Below are 17,876 nucleotides of genomic sequence, written 5' to 3' on the forward strand. Positions count from 1 at the left end.
GCTCTCTGAATCAGCACAGAGCCCAAGAGTTCTCATTTCCCTTTGGGAAGTACCCTTAATAATTGTTTACTCCTATAGCTGGAAAAAGAACACAGGAGAACAGAAAGGGAATAGAAAGATTGGCTAGAGTGCCTCTGGTGTCCAGCCTGTTTCCATTTAGATGCCGCTTCTACCCTAGAGGCTGAGTGAACCGCACTGGGATTGCACAGAGCTATATTATAAATGGTGCACGCTCCTGTGTCAGCTTTCGGCGTGGGATGCTGCTGCAGATGCTGGGGTGAGAGAGGTGTGGGACACGGCTACCTGAGGGGGATTCCCAGGGAAGACGCTTCCTTCTCAGCATTCACAGGTACCCATCGCCTGCCGAGGAGCTCACCTATCGGACAAACCTAATAGAACATGGGTGTTATGGGATAGAGATTGGATCTGTGATCCTTTCCACTCTGCACAGCCATTAAATACCCTAGGACCCTGGACACAGGTGGTGAGTTTGCTCTAGTATCACCGGCCAAATTGTCCGTCTTTGCTGCCCCCTCCACCCCAAGCTGATGACCTCCAGCCCCAAGGTGGCTGTATTTCAGTGACACAGTTGATTCTTCAGAATGAAAGGTGTTACTAGATGTCCAATACAAGACCAAATTTGGAGGCCATGGCCCATAGTTTGCTCAGGCCCCACTAAGGCAAAAGTCTCCTTGGAGTTACAACTGAGAAAAGACCTCAGGGGCCAGATGTGTGTTAATACACAGACAGTGTCACCTCCTCCCTTGGATTTCAGGGCTTGGCTATTAACGAGTGAGGGGGAGGGGAGCTGTTACCTGACTTTAATTTGCTGGAAAGCATGGAGGTGATAGTGTTCCTCACTGGAACAATTATATGAATTTTTCTACATGGGCAAGACATGTTTTCTCGTAGCTTCATTAATGAAGTCAGTTGAACTGTTATGCCTGAAACTTTCAAACAATTCAGCCAGAAGCAGAAACCCAGTATGGGAATTTTTCATTCAAAACAGTGACAGTTTGGTAAACTTATAAGCAACTGAAAATAAGATCTTCAAATTGAACTTACCAGACTACCCTAACTAAAAGTAGTGCCACTATCACCACCTACAATGGCCAATCCTTAAGAAAATAAGAACTTAAGAATGGTCATACTGGGACAGACGAAGGGCCCATCTAGCCTAGTATCCTGTCTTCTGACAGTGGCCAGTGCCAGGTGCCCCAGAGGGAATGAACAGAACAGGTAATCATCAAATGATCCATTTCCTGTTGCACATTCCCAGCCTCTGGCAAATAGAGGCTAGGGACACCATCCCTGCCCATCCTGGCTACTAGCCATTGTTGGACCTATCCTCCATGAATTTATCTAGTTCTTTTTTGAACCCTGTTATAGTCTTGGCCTTCAAAACATCCTCTGGCAAGGAGTTCCACAGGTTGAACGTGCATTGTGCAAAAAAAAACCCTTAATTTTATTTGTTTTAAACCTGCTGCCTATACATTTCATTTGGTCACCCCTAGTTCTTGTGTTATGAGAAAGAGTAAATATCACTTCCTTATCTACTTTCTCTACACCAATCATGATTTTACAGACCTCAGGCATATCCTCCCTTAGTCGTCTCTTTTCCAAGCTGAAAAGTCCCAGTATTATTCATCTCTCATCACAAAGAAATGCTTCCATACCCGTAATAATTTTTATTGCTGTTTTCTGAACTTTACCAATTCCAGTCTTTTTTTTTTTTTTTGAGATGAGGTGACCACATCCTCCCACAGTATTCAAGATGTGAGCATATCATGGATTTATATACAGAAAATATGATATTTTCTGTATTATTATTTATCCCTTTCTTAATTATTCCCAACATTCTGTTTTCTTTTTTGACTGCAGCTGCACATTGAGTGGATGTTTTCAGAGAACTATGCACAATGACTCCAAGATCTCATTCTTGAGTGGTAACAGGTAATTTAGACCCCATCATTTTATATGTGCAGTAGGGATTATGCTTTCCAATGTGCATTTCTCTGCAGTTATCAATATTAAATTTCATCTGCCATTTGGTTGCCCAGTCACACAGTTTTGAGAAATCCTTTAATAGCTCTTCGCATTTTGCCTGGGTCTTAACAATCTTCAGAAATTTTGTATCATGTGTAAATTTTGCCACCTCACTGTTTACCCCTTTTTCCAGATCATTTATGAGTATGTTGAATAGGACTGGTCCCAGAACAGACCCCTGGAGGGCATCAGTATTTACCTCTCTCCATTCTGAAAACTGACCATTTATGCCATTTATACTATCCTTTGTTTCCTATCTTTTAGCCAGTTACCAATCCATGAGAGCACCTTCTGTCTTATCCTGTGGCAGCTTAAGAGCCTTTGGTGAAGGACCTTGTCAAAGGCTTTCTGAAAATCTAAGTACCCTATGTCCACCAGATCCCCCTTATCCACATGCTTATTAACCCCGTCAAAGAATTCTAGTAGATTGGTGAGGCGTGATTTCCCTTTACAAAACACATGTTGACTCTTCCCAAACAAATTTTGTCTATCTACATATCTGACAATATTGTTCTTTATTATAGTTTCAACCAGTTTGCCCGGTACTGAAGTCAGGTTTACCAGTCTGTAATTGATGGGGTCACCTCTAGAGCCCTTTTTAAAAAATTGGCATCACATTAGCTATGCTCCAGTCATCTGGTACAGAAGCTTATTTAAATGTAGTTCTGCAATTTCATATTTGAGTTCCTTCAGCACTCTTCAGTGAATACTATCTAGTCCTAGTGACTTATTACTTTTTAATTTATAAATTTGTGCCAAAACTTGCTCTATGACCTCAGCCGTTAAGACCAATGCAAAGAATTCATTTAGTTTCTCCACAATGACATTATTGTCCCTAAGTGCCCCTTTTTCATCTTGATTGTCCAATGGCCCCTCTGGTTGTTTAGCAGGCTTCCTGCTTCTGATGTACTTAAATAAAATTTTGTGCCTAGTTTTGTAGTCATAGATTCATAGAATCATAGAATATTAGATTTGGAAGAGACCTCAGGAGGTCATCTAGTCAAATCCCCTGCTCAAAGCAGGACCAATCCCCAATTAAATCATCCCAGCCAGGTCTTTGTCAAGCCGGGCCTTAAAAACCTCTAAGGATGGAGATTCCACCACCTCCCTACGTAACCCATTCCAGCGCTTCACCACGCTCCTACTGAAATAGTGTTTCCTAATATCCAACCTAGACCTCCCCCACTGCAACTTGAGACCATTGCTTCTTGTTCTGTCAACTGCCACCACTGAGAACAGCCTAGCTCCATCTTCTTTGGAACCCCCTTGAGGTAGTTGAAGGCTGCTATCAAATCCCCCCCCACTTTTCTGTTCTGCAGACTAAATAACCCCAATTCTCTCAGCCTCTCCTCGTAAGTCTTGTGCCCCAGCCCCCTAATCATTTTCGTTACCCTCCGCTGGACTCTCTCCAATTTGTCCACATCCTTTCTGTAGTGGGGGGGACCAAAACTGGATGCAATACTCCAGGTGTGGCCTTACCAGTGCTGAATAGAGGGGAATAATCACTTCCCTCGATCTACTGGCAATGCTCCTACTAATGTAGCCCAATATGCCATTATCCTTCTTGGCAACGACGACACACTGCTGACTCATATCCAGATTCTCGTCCACTGTAATCCCCAGGTCCTTTTCTGCAGAACTGCTGCTTAGCCAGCCTGTAGTGGTGCATGGGATTCTTCCTTCCTAAGTGCAGGACTCTGCACTTGTCCTTGTTGAACCTCATCAGATTTCTTTTAGCCCAATCCTTCAATTTGTCTAGGTCACTCTGGACCCTATCCCTACCCTCCAGCGTATCTACCTCTCCCCCCATCTTAGTTTCATCTGCAAACTTGCTGAGGGTGCAATTAATACCATCATCCAGATCATTGATAACGGTGTTGAACAAAACTGGCCCCAAGACTGACCCCTGGCACTCCGCTTCATACCGGTTGCTAACTAGACATAGAGCTGTTGATCACTGCCCGTTGAGCCCGACAATCTAGCCAGCTTTCTATCCACCTTATAGTCTATTAATCTAATCCATACTTTTTTAAATTGCTGGCAAGAATACTGTTGGAGACCATATCAAAAGTTTTCCTAAAGTCAAGATATATTACATCCACCGCTTTCCCCATATCCACAGAGCCAGTTATCTCATCATAGAAGGCAATTAGGTTGGTCAGGCATGACTTACCCTTGGTGAATCCATGTTGATTGTTCTTGATCACCTCCCTCTCTCCAAGTGCTTCAGAACTGATTCCTTGAGGACCTGCTCCATGATTTTTCAAGGGACTGAGGTGAGGCTTACTGCCCTGTAGTTCCCTGGATCCTCCTTCTTCCCTTTTTTAAGGACGAGCACTACATTAGCCTTTTTCCAGTCATCCGGGACCTCCCCCGATCGTTATGAGTTTTCAAAGATAATAGCCAATGGCTCTGCAATCAAATCAGCCAACTCCGTTAACACCCTCGGATGCAGTTCCTCCGGCCCCATGGACTTCTGGTCTTCCAGCTTTTCTAAATATTCCTGAACCACTTATTTCTCCAAAGAGGGCTGGTCACCTCTTCCCCATACTTTACTGCCCAGTGCAGTAGTCTGGGAGCTGACCTTGTTTGTGAAGACAGAAGCAAAAAAAGCATTGAGTACATTAGCTTTTTCCACATCCTCTGTCACTAGGTTGCCTACCCCATTCAGTAAGAGGACCATATTTTCCCTGACCTTCTTCTTGTTGCTAACATACCTGTAGAAACTCTTCTTGTTACTCTTAACATCCCTTGCTAGCTGCAACTCTAAGTGTGATTTGGCGTTCCTGATTTCACTCCTGATACTTGAGCAATATTTTTATACTCCTCCCTGGTCATTTGTCCAAGCTTCCACTTCTTTTTACTTCTTTTTTGTGTTTCAGATCAGCAAGGATTTCATTATTAAGCCAAGCTGGTCGCCTGCCATATTTACAATTCTTTCTACACATCGGGATGGTTTGTTCCTGCAACCTCAAAAAGGATTCTTTAAAATACAGCCAGCTCTCCTGGACTCCTTTCCCCCTCATGTTATTCTCCCATTATACATTCAAGTTGAGCCTCTATTATGGTGTCTTTAAAAAGTTTCCACGCAGCTTGCAGGGATTTCACTTTTGGTGCTGTACCCATTAATTTCTGTTTAACTACCTTCCTCAGTTTTGTGTAGTTCGCCTTTCTGAAATTGAACTGTGCTCCACTTATTACTACATCAAGAACTGCCTCTCCTCATGTGGGTTCCAAGAATAGCTGTTCCAAGAAGCAGTCCTTTAAGGTGTCAAGAAACTTTATCTCTGCATCCCATCCTCAGGTGACATGTACCCAGTCAATATTGGGATAGTTGAAATCCCCCATTATTAATTAGTTTTTTTATTTTAATAGCCTGTTTAATTGCCCTGAATATTTCATAGTCATGATCACAATCCTGGTCAGGTGGTCTGTAATATATCCCTACCGCATAAGACATGGAATTTCTATCCATAGACATTCTATGGTACAGTATGATTCAGTTAAGATTTGTAACACTTTGATCCAATAATGGTGGAGTTGGGATTCAGTCTTGACAGGAACAATATGGATAAACAGTATTCAGAAGCATGTTTCCTGCTGGTGCCTATTAAGGTTTCTCAGACCATGACATGTAGGAATTATTGATGCAAGGAGCCCCATACAATATGGAATTGGCATTAGTAGGGTCTGTTGTTCATAATTCATTTATCTGAATAATGAAAATGTTATTTTTCAGTGTGTGAAGAGCGACCAATCTCCCTCACCCATGAGAAGAGCCTCCCATAACATATGTAGTGTCTCATATTAACATTGTGTCTCCATCAGGCATTTGTACAGCGACCATCATCTGAGAGCCTGGGCACATACCGGAAGTTGGGTGAACATAAGGTACATGCAGGAGAGACCGTTCTGCTTCAGTATTGGTCACCTTCTCCCCTACTCCATGTCAGATTCCAACACAACCGACTTCACCAACCCCTCCACCTTCATCCTGCTGGGCATTCCTGGCCTGGAGGCGGCCCATGTATGGATCTCCATCCCCTTCTGCACCATGTACGTCATAGCCATCTTGGGGAACTTCACCATCCTATTCATTGTGAAGGTGGAGCCGAGTCTCCATGGGCCCATGTACTATTTCCTTTGCATGCTGGCCGTCACCGACCTGGTGGAATCTACGTCCATTGTGCCCAAAATGCTGAGCATCTTCTGGTTCAATTTGAGAGAGATAGATTTCAGTTCTTGCCTCACCCAGCTGTACTTCATTCACTGCTTCTCAGTGATGGAGTCTGGGATCTTCGTGGCCATGGCTTTGGATCGCTACGTGGCCATCTGTGATCCCCTGAGACATTCCACCATCCTGACAAACCCCATCGTGGCCAAGATTGGTCTGGCCATGATGCTGCGCAGCAGCATGGTTGTACTGCCCTATCCCTTCCTGGTAAGGCAGTGGCCATATTGCAGAACCAACATCATCCCCCAGTCGTACTGCGCGCACATAGCTGTGGTGAAGCTGGCCTGCGCCGACATCCGCGTCAGTAGTTACTATGGCCTCTTTGTGGTATTCTGTGTGATGGGTCTAGATGCGATTTTTATTGCCCTGTCCTACTCCCAGATCCTCAGGGTCATCTTCAGCCTCCCCACAAAGGACGCCCGGATCAAGACTTTTGGGACCTGCACCTCCCACCTTTGTGCCATGTTAGCCTTTTACATCCCAAGTCTCTTCTTCTCACTCATGTACCGGTTTGGCCAAAATGTACCCCTGCATTTCCACGTTCTCATTGCCAATGTTTACCTCTTGATGCCCCCTGTGCTAAACCCCATCATCTACGGGGTGAGGACCAAACAGATCCGGGACAGGCTGCACCGTCTCTTTACTCATAAAGGGACCTAAAAATTTTTCTTCTGTTGCTCTGGCTCTCAGACCTCCCTGAAGAGCTGGCTGGTGAGATGGTGCTGGACAGTCAGAGAGACATTAAACCCTTTCCTGACCTTACTATGCTGCGTTGGTGTTGTGGGAGCAGAGAAAGAACTGACAGAAAAAGAATTGCAGTTTGTTAGCAAGAGTCAGGCTAACTGTAACCCTAATAACGCGAGATTTGTAAAAGCAAGAAATGTGTAAGGCAAGTAAAAAAAAAACTGTGTAAGAAGTTGTTGCGACCTTGTGTAAATAATGTGTAAATAATATGGAATGTAGACTAAGAGTCTACATTAGTGAGCAAAACAAAATATTAAAATAACCTATGTATAAACAAAATGCAGCTGTTGCTCATTATTGTCTGTAGCAAAAGGTATAAATGCTTGCTGTCATTGTTTACCTGTTGAGAGACCTGTTTAGCTTTTTTCCTTCATGCAATTAATAAAAAAAAATAAAGTATTTGACTTGCTGTACCCAAACAAAAAGTGAGAACTCTGTTATTTTTCGACAATTTGGGGGCTCGTCTGGGATGGCAACGCCCGCAGAAGCACCGGCAGCTGCTACGGATCGTTCCCCTTTGAACTCCATGGCACCACAAGAGAGGTAGGAGACCTTTTAAAATCTCTATTGGGGTGTCAGAGAAGAACTGTCCGTGGGGCCGACTGTCCCTGTTGGGCTCACGCCATCCGAACTTATTGACTGTGCAGCAAGATCATATGCAGAGCGGTTCTGGGGAATTGTTTTGCCGCCCCCAATAAGGTATTTGTATGCGGTTCTGGAAAACTGTTAGTTTGGCCGCCCCCATATGCATAAAAAAGATGCATAGGTATGCACCGGTGCTAAGGGGTTTTTACCGCCTCAAGAGGGGTTGTTACCGCCTCATAGTGTATTGAGTCCAGACATAAGGTACAAATGCATCGTGGTATTTGGAAATAGAGGCCTTGGTGTGTGTGTGTGTGTGTGTGTGTGTGTGTACACCAGTGTAAATTAAAAGATACCGGAAGACGCCCAAAGTCCTCTGTGAAGTCTTTTGGCTCATGACCAGAACTACTCTAATGCAAGCCCGGTAACTAGAGGATCTTTTAGGAGATCCGACCCACTGTGGGCTAACTCGGCCTGGCATCATCCGGCGAGGAAGCTACCTGGGTCTAGGAGTGTGTAAACCCATCTTCCCTCCCGCTTTTCCTCTCTGTGTGAGCCACTGACAGTCTAATCATCTCACTGGATGCAATGAAAGTAAGCGGCGCCGTCTCTTTGAAACTAGCCGACGCTCTTTGTTGAAGGGAGGTGTAGGAGGGTCGTGGCCATCCTCGTTAGCCTCTCCTGTGTAAGTACCCTGTAGGGAAAGATCCTCAGTTTATGTGCCGCTAAAGCGGACAAGGCATCCTCCCTGAGTGTGTAATTGGAAAATGGGTGGGAAACAGTCTAAGCATTCCCTGTCACCCCCTAAGGGTACCCCATCTGATTTCATGTACGTACATTATGGTCCTAAAACCTGCAGGTATTTAGAGAATTGGAATCATTACACGTGTGCAAATCCAGCTAAACAATGCTCACTAACAGGTACCTTCAATCTAAATAAAATCATACATCTCAGAGGAGCTTTTAATCACCAAAAAGCCTCTGACACACAATGGGAGCAATTTGTCTATTAAGAAAAAAAATGAGTTAATTTAAAATTCAGCTTGGTCCAAAAATAAAAAAAATGTTAATCTGCGTTCAAGGTCAAGAATCAACGCAGACCAGGCTAAGTACAAAGAAAAACTGCTTTCGGCCCCAGCTGGCTGTAAAAAAAAATATAGACATAGTCAAACCAAAGGCAATACAAGTTACAGTGCTGAAATTACATTTGCAAAGCTTAACTGTCCAGTGAGATCCAACAGTCTGCCTTTGCGACCCTGGAGCCGGCGTGGTTTGGGGACGCTAAAGAAGCCACAGGCAGCCGGCCTGAACTGAAATCACTGAAAAGACACCCCAAAAAACCCCAGGGCGTAAAAGAACTTCCCTCCCAAAAAAAAAAGCAAGTTAAAAATTGCACAGCACCTTCGTTATATACAGACTTGGCCAGTCTGGACGTACGTGTGTAAGTATAAAAGTGTGCCTACTCTCAGCCGCAGTAAGTCTAAAAACCAAAAAGGAATGTAGCATTCCTTTCTCCACCCCGGTTGACCGGGAAGGGTGTCAGGTGGATCTACCCCAGCCGTAGCAGGACTGGGCAATAGAGAAGTTGGAAAAAAAGGAAGAGTTGTGTACTTAATAACTAAAATTAAGCATTTAAAAGCATAAATCATCAACAAGGCAGCAACTCAAACCTACGCCCAGGGCAAGTTGCAAGCCTTAAGACAGAACTTCCAGGCCAAAAATAAGGCACTGGCTAAGCAAGTACCGGTCCTTCAGGGACTCGTCAGAATTTAACCATTTGTGTTTGCATATGCTGTAACAGCAGTGTGTTTGCCACAAAAGAAAATTGAATAGCTAAACGCCAATAAGCCATGCATTTTGCCCAGGTGGCAAGCCTCATAAGGAAGAACTCGGGTAGCCTTGTAAGTAAAAATGTTAAAAAAAAAAAACAGGAAGGGTTGGGGCTAGTTAAAAAGCCCACCCTCCTAGCTAAATTGGTAGTGAAAAAGCCGGTGCCCATGAAAGGGACGGTTCAGCAAAAAAAGCAGAATCGGGCCCAAGCGGGCAGGCAACAAATAAAAAAATTAAAAAACAGGTTAAAAACTTTAAGGGCATAATAAAAAAAAAGAGTAAGTAATTATAAGCATGGGGATTTCAAATCCCCAAAGTAATAATTAAAATGGTAAAATGTGTGTAAGACAGAGTCTTTGTACCAAGGTGCAAGGCTCTCCTTTCTTCTGCAGAATAAAGCAACTCTTACTTATCCCTGTCTGGCTGTTATTGGCTCTCAGCTAGGTGGACCCGATATTTTGGTGACAGTTTCTGGTGACTCCGCCGGGACTCTCCTAGCTCGGACATTGAACTCCGGACGGCTGCGGCGAACTGGGAACGGCGCCAACGGGGTGTTTTGCCCCTTTTCTCTGCTTCACCGTGGCCCCTGGGGTTCGTGCTCCGATAAGGTGAGTCCTAATAAAATAAAAAAAACACTATCTGGTTCTGGTCTAGTTCTGTTTTAGTTAACCGGTTAATGAATTTCTGTCTTATACATTTGGGCGTTAGGTGTGTGGACGGAACTGAGCCTCTCATTCGTAATTCCTCAGAGTGGAAGCCATCGCGTGCGATGAAACTCTGAGGTCGAATTGGGATCCTTCTGTCCCGTCCCCTGTAGCGGTCAGTATTAGTAGAAATTCCTGTAATAGGATCCTATTAGGCCATAATTCCCTCTGTTCTCTGTGTAATTCTCTGTTAAAGTGTCAGCAGGCAGATGGGTGGGTCTCTGGTAAAACCCTCTAAGGATAGTCCTTTGAATTATATGTTAAGTAAATGGCCTTTACCCAGTGTTCAAAAAATTAATGTGGCTAGTGTTGTAAAAATTAAATTTAAAAAAAAATGTGCATTTTCCCCAGAACATGTGCAATGTATATTATAGTAAAAATTAAAAAAATGCAAACCTACCAATATAGGTTGTGTTGTCTTTTTCAAATCACTGTGTGTTTAAAAGCAAAAGTTAAAAATAAAAGGCAATCAAAAGTCTAAAACAATTAATTGTGCCCCTTTTTAAGTAAGAATCTTTAAGCTGTAAATAGCTTTAAATCTAAAAGCAAGCCAAAAAGCATCTGTATTAATGCAATTTTCTAACTAATAAGGTAAAAGCCACTGAAACCTGGGCTGCCTATAAAACAAATAATAAAAAATAGGGGGTAATTCCTCTGTTTTGTCTAAAATCAACAAAAATATGTGTATATAAAAAAATATTTTAAGCAATAACTGACTGCCCAGAAGGGGAAAACCTCTGTTCTTTTGTCTTTCAAATCATCAGAGAAAATGGATGCCAGCTGAATAGCATTCAACGTACCATGCATTCACTGGCACAATAAAAATTATTTTTGTGTTCTATGGCCAAAATTGTTGTTAAAATGTGCATACCAACAGTCTTTAAAAGCAAAAACATAAAAGGTTAACCCACTCCCCATATTGCACATGGGATCCTTCTGGCTACCTCAAATTTCTAGCCAAAGGGCTAAAAAAAAAAAGCTATTAAACACCAAATGTTGTACCGAGTGAACTCCTCAAAAGTGGGTGTGCTTGTCCTGGTTTGTTGCTCCAAAGCTCTGTAATAAAGTTATTTTACTAAAAGGGTGTACATAGCATACATTAAATAATAAAACTAATGTACTATATAATAGCAATATGTATGTGTTCATTATTAATATATATATATATATATAAATAAAAAATAAAAGTTTCCTTTCTAAATTAAAAAAAGCCAAAAAAAACCCCAAAACCCCAAAACAAAAAAACAAGTTAACTAATAAAAATAGCTAGCAAGCTCAGTCCAAAAATAAGATGCTGGCCCCATTCAAAAACACTGCTACAGCTAAAACTTAGCTGACAACCAAAAAAAGGGGGGGGTCTAAATGTGCCCAAGCAACTATAAAATCAGCAAAACACTGCCAGGCATTAATAAAATGTGTTAGGTTTCTTTTCTCACAAATAAAAAAAGTGCTACCCAAAAACCCTAGTAGCTCTGCCATTCATTAAAACAAAAAAACTAAGTCTACGTAAAGTCCATCAACAAAAGACTGCTTTGGCTCCACACTAAAAAGGCCCTTTCCAAGTCCTGTTAACCACCAACACCGCTGTAAAGTGCCAAAAACTACCTGCCTGGACCCATGCTTCTCACTGTAAAAAAAACCCTCCACCTCGGGAGGAATCTCCAACTAATAAGCCTATTTCTCCTTCTAGCTCTGCTGTGCCTTCTAAACAGCAAAAAAAAAAAAAAAAAAAAACCAAGGTAAAGTGCTAATAACCTCTCCCTTGTCCACTGACAAAGCTATTGTGCCTTTAAATTTTTCTTAAAAAAGCAAAACCATTACAGGGTAATGTGCTAGTAACCTCTCCCCGTATAATGCTAAACCACACTGTTTCAAAAAACAAAACAAACAAACAAAAAAACACTTGCTTCATTAAAACCACAAAGTCCAAAAATTCCTAACTACAAAAAACATTAAAAACTAACCCTAATAAAAATGAAACAAAAAATTATACACTAGCAAAAAAAAAACGTGTAAAACCCATGCTTAAAAACATGGTATTAATTGGATTTTGGGGTTTATTCTACAGGCTGCACCCTGTGTTTTAAATAAGTCCTTCAGCATGTATTGCCCTCCCTAATTAAATTTTAAATGATAAGTACCAAAGGCACCTTGTTGCCATTGCCCCTGCCCTCTCTTCCATTATACTATTACCCCTGTAACACATCCAAATACAGACAATGCCATAGATTTAATAAAACCAATGGCCAAGGCCTTTCTCACACTTTAGTGATTTATTTAAATATTGTTTAAAAAATATTTTTAAGGTTCAAAATATCCCATATAAGCAAATAATTAAATAAAAAAAATAAATCAATAAAAATAAAAGTATCTATTATCACTACCAGTGAACACCAAAAATCTGTAATTGCAATTAATAGGTTCTATAGCAAAGTAAATATAATGGCTGTTCCTAAAATTTGCACTGTGTTAAATTAAAAAAGGCCTTATTGTTATTTAGTCACCCAATTAGTAAACAATTAAACAAATACCCAAAGAGTTTGTTTTGCCACTGGAAATTTTACCTGCATAAAAATTATTCCAGTGACTAATAATGTGACCTGTACCTTATTGCAATACACCCCTTCTTATGCCATTAATATTAATGCCTCCCAAAAGTACATAAAGGTGTTCAACCAACAGATATGGTATAATACTACACCAAAAAATGTATTAAAATATCAATAAACTGTAATTAACACTACACTAGGAACTGTTAAATTTTCATTGCCCTTATCCAGTTTCCAAATTACCTCTACATACCCAAATTGCTCACAGGGGGCTGCCATTAAATTAGCATAACAAAGGGTTTGGGTTATTTCCTCTAAAAAAAAAAAAAAAAAACTTGACCAAATCCCTTTGGGATGGGGCCAATAGTGCAGCAGCAGTTTAAAATATTTTTAAAAACCAAAAACATAATAAAAAATTGGGGCACAGCTAACCCAGGAACAGGCTGAAGTTGGTAAGTTACATGTTATTTCCGCCCTTAGTTCAATAACCCAAAAGTTGCTAACAAAAATGGTATTAAATATCACTAAGGCTAAAAAGGCACTGCAGTAAAATCTAGCATGTTCAAAAATTCAAAATTTCCTGAATGACCAGCTAATGGCCATTCAAAATAATCTAAAGCATCAGGCTTGGCCCACTGCCCTTACAGACACATCAGGAGTACCATCTAATCTGTGGCCATAAAAACATACTTAAAGACTTTCTGGGTGAAAGTGCGGACGTTCTCAGTGCTCCTTCCAAGCATATAGACCGGTTGGAAGGGGGTGGGCTCCCACATACCGAATCTTGCCGGGTCCATAAAAAAATGCATATAAAATTAGGTAATTCACCAAAACATCTAAAAAATTAAACTTCCTGGTATACCCAATCGATTTTTAGTCGGTGCTCCTAAAATTGCACCTAACATTTAAATAAAATTAAAAAGTCAATGGACATTTTGGACGTTAAAACCCCCACAGCTTCAGTATATCCGTAAACTAAAGCCAAAAAAAGTTGTTACTCTTCATAACTACGTTTGCTAAAAAAGTAAAATACAAAAAACTACCCTGACAGGACACTTACTTTTTCAAGCTAATAATAGCTGTGTGTATGTTAAAGCCACCACATTGCAAAACATACATTTTAATCGCATTACCACTGCAGGCAATCATATTATTTACTGGCCTGCAGATAAAATTTTCCAAGTAGCCCTTAGGTTCCAAATACCCTTTCATTGAACTAGTTTAGTACCTAATCAATTTCAAAATTTGCTTTCACTGTTACCAAAAAATCAGAAAATCTCTAAAATACAAAAGCAAATTCACATGCTTCAATATATATATATCAAATTTAAAAATATGCCTTTCATACAGCTTATAAAATGTCTATTTTATGTACTAAGTATAATGTATTGTGCTTTATAACTAAAACTGTACAAACCCCCCATCATATTATTGCTATAAAAATGTTATTGCTTGTATTGCTATTAATTAATTTAAAATTATGTTATTGTTGTTAAAAATGTAATAATAATAATACCTTTCATGTCCATGCTCATCATGCATTGTCATTACATCCAATCAAAACCCCTAAAATTAAAGCATCTAAAGTAAAATCTAAATTCCAAAACTTAATGCAAATAAAAATTTAAAAATGTTTGTTGTACTAGTAGTACAAAAGGGGGGGTTGTGGAAGCAGAGAAAGAACTGACAGAAAAAGAATTGCAGTTTGTTAGCAAAAGTCAGGCTAACTGTAACCCTAATAACGCGAGATTTGTAAAAGCAAGAAATGTGTAAGGCAAGTAAAAAAAACTGTGTAAGAAGTTGTTGCGACCTTGTGTAAATAATGTGTAAATAATATGGAATGTAGACTAAGAGTAAGCAAAATGCAGCTGTTGCTCATTATTGTCTGTAACGAAAGGTATAAATGCTTGCTGTAATTGTTTACCTGTTGAGAGACCTGTTTAGCTCTCTCCCTCTATGCAATAAATAAAAAAAATATAAAGTATCCAACTTGCTGTACCCAAATAAAAAGTCAGAACTCTGTTATTCTCCGACAGTGTGGCAAATTAGGGAATTGGTCTATACACAAGTCATAGAGTTGCCACCTTTCTAATTGTTGGTAAATGCCCCACGTCTTCTGCCGAGGCCCCACCCCTGTCACATGCAAAGTAGCCATTTCAGATTTTCCTAGGAATGGCAATTTTTCCAGTTTTTCAGGCCTCACCTCATATTGCTAAAACCATTCAATCATTGCTTCAACAGACAATCATTCATAAGTGTATTTCAATATGCAACTCTCCAATCTGGCCAGTACAAAAACAAAATGGGTCATGTCATTTTACCATTGACTATCGAAAGTTGAATCATGTGACTCCAGCTTGTACAGCTGTTGTATCCAAAATGCCTGACCTGATTCAGTCTATCAATCCCAAAGTAAAATGGTTTTCTATCATGTGTCTAAGGAAAGCCAACATTGGCTATCTTTCACAGTAGAAGGGGTTCAGTTTACATTTCAAGTCTGACCCCAAAGGCTACATAATAGTTCGGCCATTTTCCATGGGCAAATGAAATGAATTTTGACAAGGTTTTCAGAACCATCTGTTCTATTTCAATATGTAGATGACATTTGTTTAGCAATAGAAACTCAAGAGAAACACCTAAAGTGTTGATTTAACTTTTTCAAATCATCAAGGATGCAGGATTAAAGTGTAATCCAACAAAGGTACAACTAATGGTCCCAGAAGTTTCCTTTTTGGGTATCACATTGTCTCAAGGAGGTCAATCACCTGCATAACAAAAGGTGGATGCAATTCGGGAACTACCTATGCCCACTAACATAACTTCTTTACATTCTTTCTTAGGTTTAGCAGGATACCATTGAGACTTCATCCCTAACTTTGCTCACATTGCAGGTCCACTCTATAAACTCTTGAAAGAAGGAGTTGCTTGAATTTGGACAAACAAGCATGCAAACGTAGGAAAATTATCTATTTGGTACATGACATACCATCAGGAGGTCATCAAGGGGTGGAAAAAAACCACGCAGCGCCTCACCTCGATAGGTTGGTGGCCATGCATGAAGGCAAATGTACACCAGTACTGTAAAAATTGTTTAATTTGTGCACAGAATAATCCTTTAAGATCCCAAATATGAGAAGGTCCAAGGGAAAACCAATACCTTCTGTTTGTCATTAATCCGTTCTCTTAATGGGTGGAGGCATTTCCTTTAAAAGCAAATACACTGTAGCCAGAGCAGAGGCTCTAACTGACCAAGTATTTTCTCACTGGGAACTCCCTACTAGGGTAGAGTCAGACAGTGGAACACAGTTTACTGAACAAGTTTTCCAAAAAGGCCTACAATTGTTAGGAGTGCAAGAAAAATTGTATATTCCATACAGCCCTCAATCATCAGGGATGGTAGTGTGAACAAATCACCCCATCAAACATATGCTGCAAATGCTCATAGATGCTAATGGATGCAGTTGGGACATCCTGATTCCTCTCATTTTAATGGCATTCAGGGAAACCCCAGCTGCCTACACAAATTGTACACCCTTTGGGGTTATAACTAAACAAACTATGCTCGTGCCAGAGCATCATTTTTGGCATGCCAGTGGCACACAACTAAAGGGAGTAAAGCTTGAAACCTATCTGCAAGCACTTCAAAAACATCTGTATCAGGTAGCTTGCAAATTGGAAAAATTCAAATGAAAGGCAAAAGTCTATTTTGACAAAATAAAAAAAAAAATGCTTGGGAGGTTGGAAACCAAGTTATGCTTTTATTCTATGGTGTACCCGAACACAGCTTATCTAACCCATAAACTGGGCTATATACTATTGTGGACAGATTAAGTGCCTATGTGTATAAAATTAAAATTGTACCAAGTAACAAAAAAGTAGATAAATATTACCATGCAAATCAGCTAAAGCACTCTCGCAAGGGAAATGTCTCTCCACAGGCACCAGAACCAAAGACGGTAATTGCGCAAGAAAGCCAACACGAAAGAGCTCAGTGACAGAAACAATAAAAATGCCACTCGCAACCACACTAATCCTATACTTCTGCTTGAATGCTGCAGTTCAAACTGAGTCAAAGGCAGGTTCTCCACAAGATACACAAATGGTTGCAGTGGATCAAAATGTTATGGTGGGACTAAACTCAGACTTGCCTATTAAGGCTAAAAAAAAATCACAGATAATAGTGACTTGGGTACAAGAAAGAATAAAACCAGGTCAAGAACCATTTAAAATACCACACCTGTCAACTGAAATTTTCTTTAAATGGAATTACCCACCAGACCAAGAACAATTCATATCTAAAATTTGAGACAGGACACTGTTTACCTCATGGACTAATGATACACCTGTAACAATGTATAAGGTACAGAATCATATGTTGGATTTGTATAGACTAGGGTTAGATGTAACATTAAAAGATGAACAAAAACTTGTATTATGGAAAAATTTCCCACAGAAACATAAAAAAGGTACATATACAAATGCCTCATCATAGGTTTTATCAACAAGTCAAAGGAAAAGTAGGGAAACATATAGCTCTTGCATATGACATAGAAGAAAATAAACAAAAGCCTTATGTAGATTGGAAAAAGGAGCTTTCCTTTACTGAAGATGGGATAGTCAACCAGACGAACGACAATTCATATCTAAAATTTTAGACAGAACACTGTTAACTGCATGGACTAATGATAAAATTGCAACTATCATAGAATCATAGAATATTAGGGTTGGAAGAGACCTCAGGAGGTCATCTAGTCCAACCAAGTGGGGAACACCACTAGTTACCCCTCTCCATGCTGAAAATTTGCCATTTATGACTACCCTTTGTTCCCTGTCGTCCCAGCCAAGGATTTGTCAAGCTGGGCCTTAAAAACCTCTAAGGATGGAGACACCACCATCTCCCTAGGTAACCCATTCCAGTGCTTCAGCACCCTCACAGTGAAATAAATGTAAGGTACAAAATCATATGTTGGGTTTGTATAGACTAGGATTATATATAACATTGAGAGATAACCAAAAGTCTTATGTAGATTGGAAAAAAAAAATCTTTCCCTTACTGAAGAAATCTAGCGTGGGAGAATGTAAAGCATATATCCCAGGAGAAACTCACTCTTTTCCAGCCAGTGATGGAATTCCATATGGATCATGGGAAAACAGAACCAGATGTCGAAGCTCAGTAAAAGGTGGAGC

At 40.4% G+C, this 17,876-nt stretch overlaps 1 protein-coding gene across 1 annotated transcript; it reads left to right on the forward strand.

Moving 5' to 3' along the window:
- Nucleotides 1–5,941: 5,941 nt before the first annotated feature.
- LOC135883378 (olfactory receptor 52R1-like) lies at nt 5,942–6,940 on the forward strand. Its single transcript, XM_065410454.1, has one exon. The coding sequence runs from the start codon at nt 5,942–5,944 to the stop codon at nt 6,938–6,940; it is 999 nt and encodes a 332-aa protein (XP_065266526.1).
- Nucleotides 6,941–17,876: the final 10,936 nt, after the last annotated feature.

The sequence above is a fragment of the Emys orbicularis genome, chromosome 1 (assembly GCF_028017835.1).
Source record: "Emys orbicularis isolate rEmyOrb1 chromosome 1, rEmyOrb1.hap1, whole genome shotgun sequence".
Classification (NCBI taxonomy): domain Eukaryota; kingdom Metazoa; phylum Chordata; order Testudines; family Emydidae; genus Emys; species Emys orbicularis.

Bases quoted from the DNA above. Each gene is read 5' to 3' on its own strand.
- LOC135883378 (XM_065410454.1), top strand. From the start codon at position 5,942: ATGCAGGAGAGACCGTTCTGCTTCAGTATTGGTCACCTTCTCCCCTAC.